This window comes from Anarrhichthys ocellatus, unplaced genomic scaffold (genome assembly GCF_004355925.1).
Source record: "Anarrhichthys ocellatus isolate YVR2014 unplaced genomic scaffold, GSC_Weel_1.0 scaffold2, whole genome shotgun sequence".
In the NCBI taxonomy this organism is placed as follows: Eukaryota; Metazoa; Chordata; class Actinopteri; order Perciformes; family Anarhichadidae; genus Anarrhichthys; species Anarrhichthys ocellatus.
In genome coordinates this window covers 336,828-339,955 of record NW_022280032.1, presented here as the reverse complement: position 1 = coordinate 339,955, position 3,128 = coordinate 336,828, and the positions used below count along the sequence as shown (strand labels likewise).

At 40.7% G+C, this 3,128-nt stretch overlaps 1 protein-coding gene across 3 annotated transcripts in view; it reads left to right on the top strand.

Annotated features, from left to right (window-relative positions):
* Window positions 1-3,128, top strand: part of aass (aminoadipate-semialdehyde synthase) — a 24,009-nt gene that overhangs the window by 15,674 nt on the left and 5,207 nt on the right. For all 3 annotated transcript variants that reach the window (XM_031871272.1, XM_031871255.1, XM_031871264.1), the window contains exons 15-19: window positions 548-677; window positions 1,198-1,308; window positions 1,631-1,739; window positions 2,118-2,258; window positions 2,357-2,524. In XM_031871272.1, the coding sequence (XP_031727132.1) occupies window positions 548-677; window positions 1,198-1,308; window positions 1,631-1,739; window positions 2,118-2,258; window positions 2,357-2,524 (659 nt within the window). The remainder of the gene's footprint in view (window positions 1-547; window positions 678-1,197; window positions 1,309-1,630; window positions 1,740-2,117; window positions 2,259-2,356; window positions 2,525-3,128) is intronic.

The window sequence follows — 3,128 nt, the reverse complement described above, 5'->3', positions numbered from 1 at the left end:
ACTTTTTACTGTACTACATCTCAGAGGTACATATTGTACTTTTTACTACTTTTGTCTGAACGCTTTAGTTTCTTTTCAGATGTTTTTTTATCCCCTTTGTGTCCAGGTGTGTTGATGTTGAATGTTTGTGATAAACTGAAGGTTGAAGTGTTCCTTTAATGTATATGATATCACTGAATAATAATAGTTGATACATTCATGTGTTCATCACTTTAATTTTGCAGCAAGGTGGTTTTATTTGTACCATATGTACTGCTGGGGACCAATACATTCTCATCTTCATCCATCATAGTGCTTCTTAATTTAATGGTTGATTAACATTTTGTATTATCTGCCAAGTGGAGTAAAAAGTATGTTTCTCTCTGAATTGTGGTGCAGTAGAAGTATAAAGTGGCATAAAATGGAAATTGTTAAGTAAAGGTACAGTTGAGTAAATATACTCTTCAACACTGCAAAATGGAGATACATCACAGTTTGTAGTCAGTCGTATCGTTAATCCCAGAAGAAACTTTTTCAGAATAAGCTGACGTGACTTTCCTTCTCTCAGCGTCGGTGCTGCTGAAGCAGGCAGAGGAGCTGGCGGCCAAGTATCCCAACACCATCCCCATCATGCTGGACATCGGCAGCCAGGAAGGACACCTGGACTCTCTGGTCGAAGATCATGACTTGGTCATCAGGTACAGCATGGACCGCAGTCACGCTGGACAACAGAATATGTTGTCACACACATGTTGTGTACATAGTGTATGGGGTAGTTAATGGTGTAGTGTACAGCCTAGTATACGTATTGTATGGTGTAGTGTATGACGTCTTGTACGGTGTACTTTATGGCGTAGTGTACAGTGTACTGTACATAGTTTACGTTGTAGTGTACGCCGCCCTGTTCATAATGTACGCTGTAGGTGTAATGTACAGCATACTGTGCAGTGTAGTGTGCGGGGTACTGTACGTAGTGTGCGGGGTACTGTACGTAGTATACGGGGTACTGTGCGTAGTATACGTTTCAAATTAGCATCTGCTATAAACATCGGATAACTGTCTTCAGTTGGTCTCATCATATTGTATCTGTCCGTATTAAATAAAAAGTACCAGGTACCATCCACAACCTTTACCAATAGGAAACCAAAAAATACATATGAAAAATCCATGATGAATGGATCGCCGTCTGTCCTGACCTGTCCTCCCTCTGCTCCTCAGCATGCTGCCGTACACTCTTCACCCGCTCATCGCCAAACACTGCATCAGGAGGAAGGTAAACATGGTGACAGCCAGCTACCTGAGTCCCGCCATGAAGGAGCTGCAGAGCAGGTGATGTGCTTTAACAACGTAATGAATGTAATCAGTCAAAAACAATGCGTTTCTTTTATCATGTGTGTATAACATCTTTAAATATACAAGTAATATTTTATACAATATTAAACATATAAGTTACTGTTTGATGTGGCAGAATTGGCTTAAAACTAACTCACAATTAAAACGGTGACAGAACACGACCAAACAAACTTGTATTTATTTATTTTTTGCAGAAAATGACATTGTAAACTAGTAAACTGGTTTAATCAGGTGATGAAAATGTATTTTACTGGGCCTTTAATCAAGATATACTAAAGATTGTTTTTGTGTGTGTCAGTGCGGAGGAGGCCGGCATCACCATAGTGAACGAGATGGGACTGGACCCGGGTATCGATCACATGCTGGCCATGGAGTGCATCGATAAGGCCAAAGCCGACGGCTGCACCGTGAGTCAGCTCTCTCTCTGTGTGTGTGTGTGTGTGTGTGTGTGTGTGTGTGTGTGTGTGTGTGTGTGTGTGTGTGTGTGTGTGTGTGTGTGTGTGTCGTGTGGCGCTAATTTTAACCGAATTTCCACAAAATTGGAAAAAGAAAATGGCCATTAATGCACCTTTCCACCCACTACAGTTATGTTACTGCAGATATTATCAGTTGGTTTATTGAGATAAACAGCTGGTGGCGCTTATTCTTCAGTCAGATGCCATTAAACCACTGTCGAAGAAGACAATTAATGTTTTGACCAAAATCTGTTCCAGCATGTCATTCACTTTTTTTTGTACCATTTTAACAATGAACAACAATGAAGTTGTTAATTGACGGTGTTTCAGGTGGAGTCCTACAGCTCGTTCTGCGGCGGTCTTCCTGCTCCTGAATGTTCCGACAATCCTCTTCGCTACAAGTTCAGCTGGAGTCCGTACGGCGTCCTCCTCAACACCATCAGCCCCGCCATCTTCCTCCAAGACAACCAGGTACGGAGGCCTCAAAGGACCAGACAACAATATATTTGTTCTGTAAATCTTTTCCAGCGCTTTAAATGAAGTAGTGAAAATGAATCTGTGTCGTTCAGGTGGTGAGCATACCGGCTGGCGGCGCTCTGATGGAGTCCAGCACGCCAATGGATTTCTTTCCTGGTTTCAACCTGGAGGGATTTCCAAACCGCAACAGCACCATGTACGCCGAGTCTTACGGCATCCACACGGCGCACACACTGATCAGAGGAACACTGCGCTTCAAGGTATGACACACACACACACACACGCACACACACACACACACACACACACACACACACACACACACACACACAGACCCCTGCAAACTTAAACTAAAGGCTTTCTAATACTTGCATTATTTTATTATAAGAATTTTCAGCTTTACTTAATTAAGTAAACTAGTAAGCTTGTTATCTGCTTTTCTCCAAGTTGATTTGGATATGTATTACAATTTTTATCTATAATAAAGTTTTATATTAAAGTATTGATGTGCAGTAAAATGTTCCTGTCAGTGTTTCACGATTACATCTGATGTTTCTGGATTAATATTCCTGCTGCATTAATGTTTATGTTGCATTTTACCTCCTTTATATCCTGTTGGTTAGTTTAATCTTAATCAATGCATCATATTCTATAAGATCATCATATGTTTGTAGCGTCTCTGTCCTGTGAGAACCACGTATCTCTAAAAAGATAAACACCCTGTTTCAGCTTTGTGACGATGCATTTTACAGCTGATCCAAGAGGCTTTTTAAGAGTTTATTTATCTGAAGATGTATGAGTATTTTCTCAACACATAAACACTTCATCCTTCAGTTTATCACAAACATTCATCATCAACACATA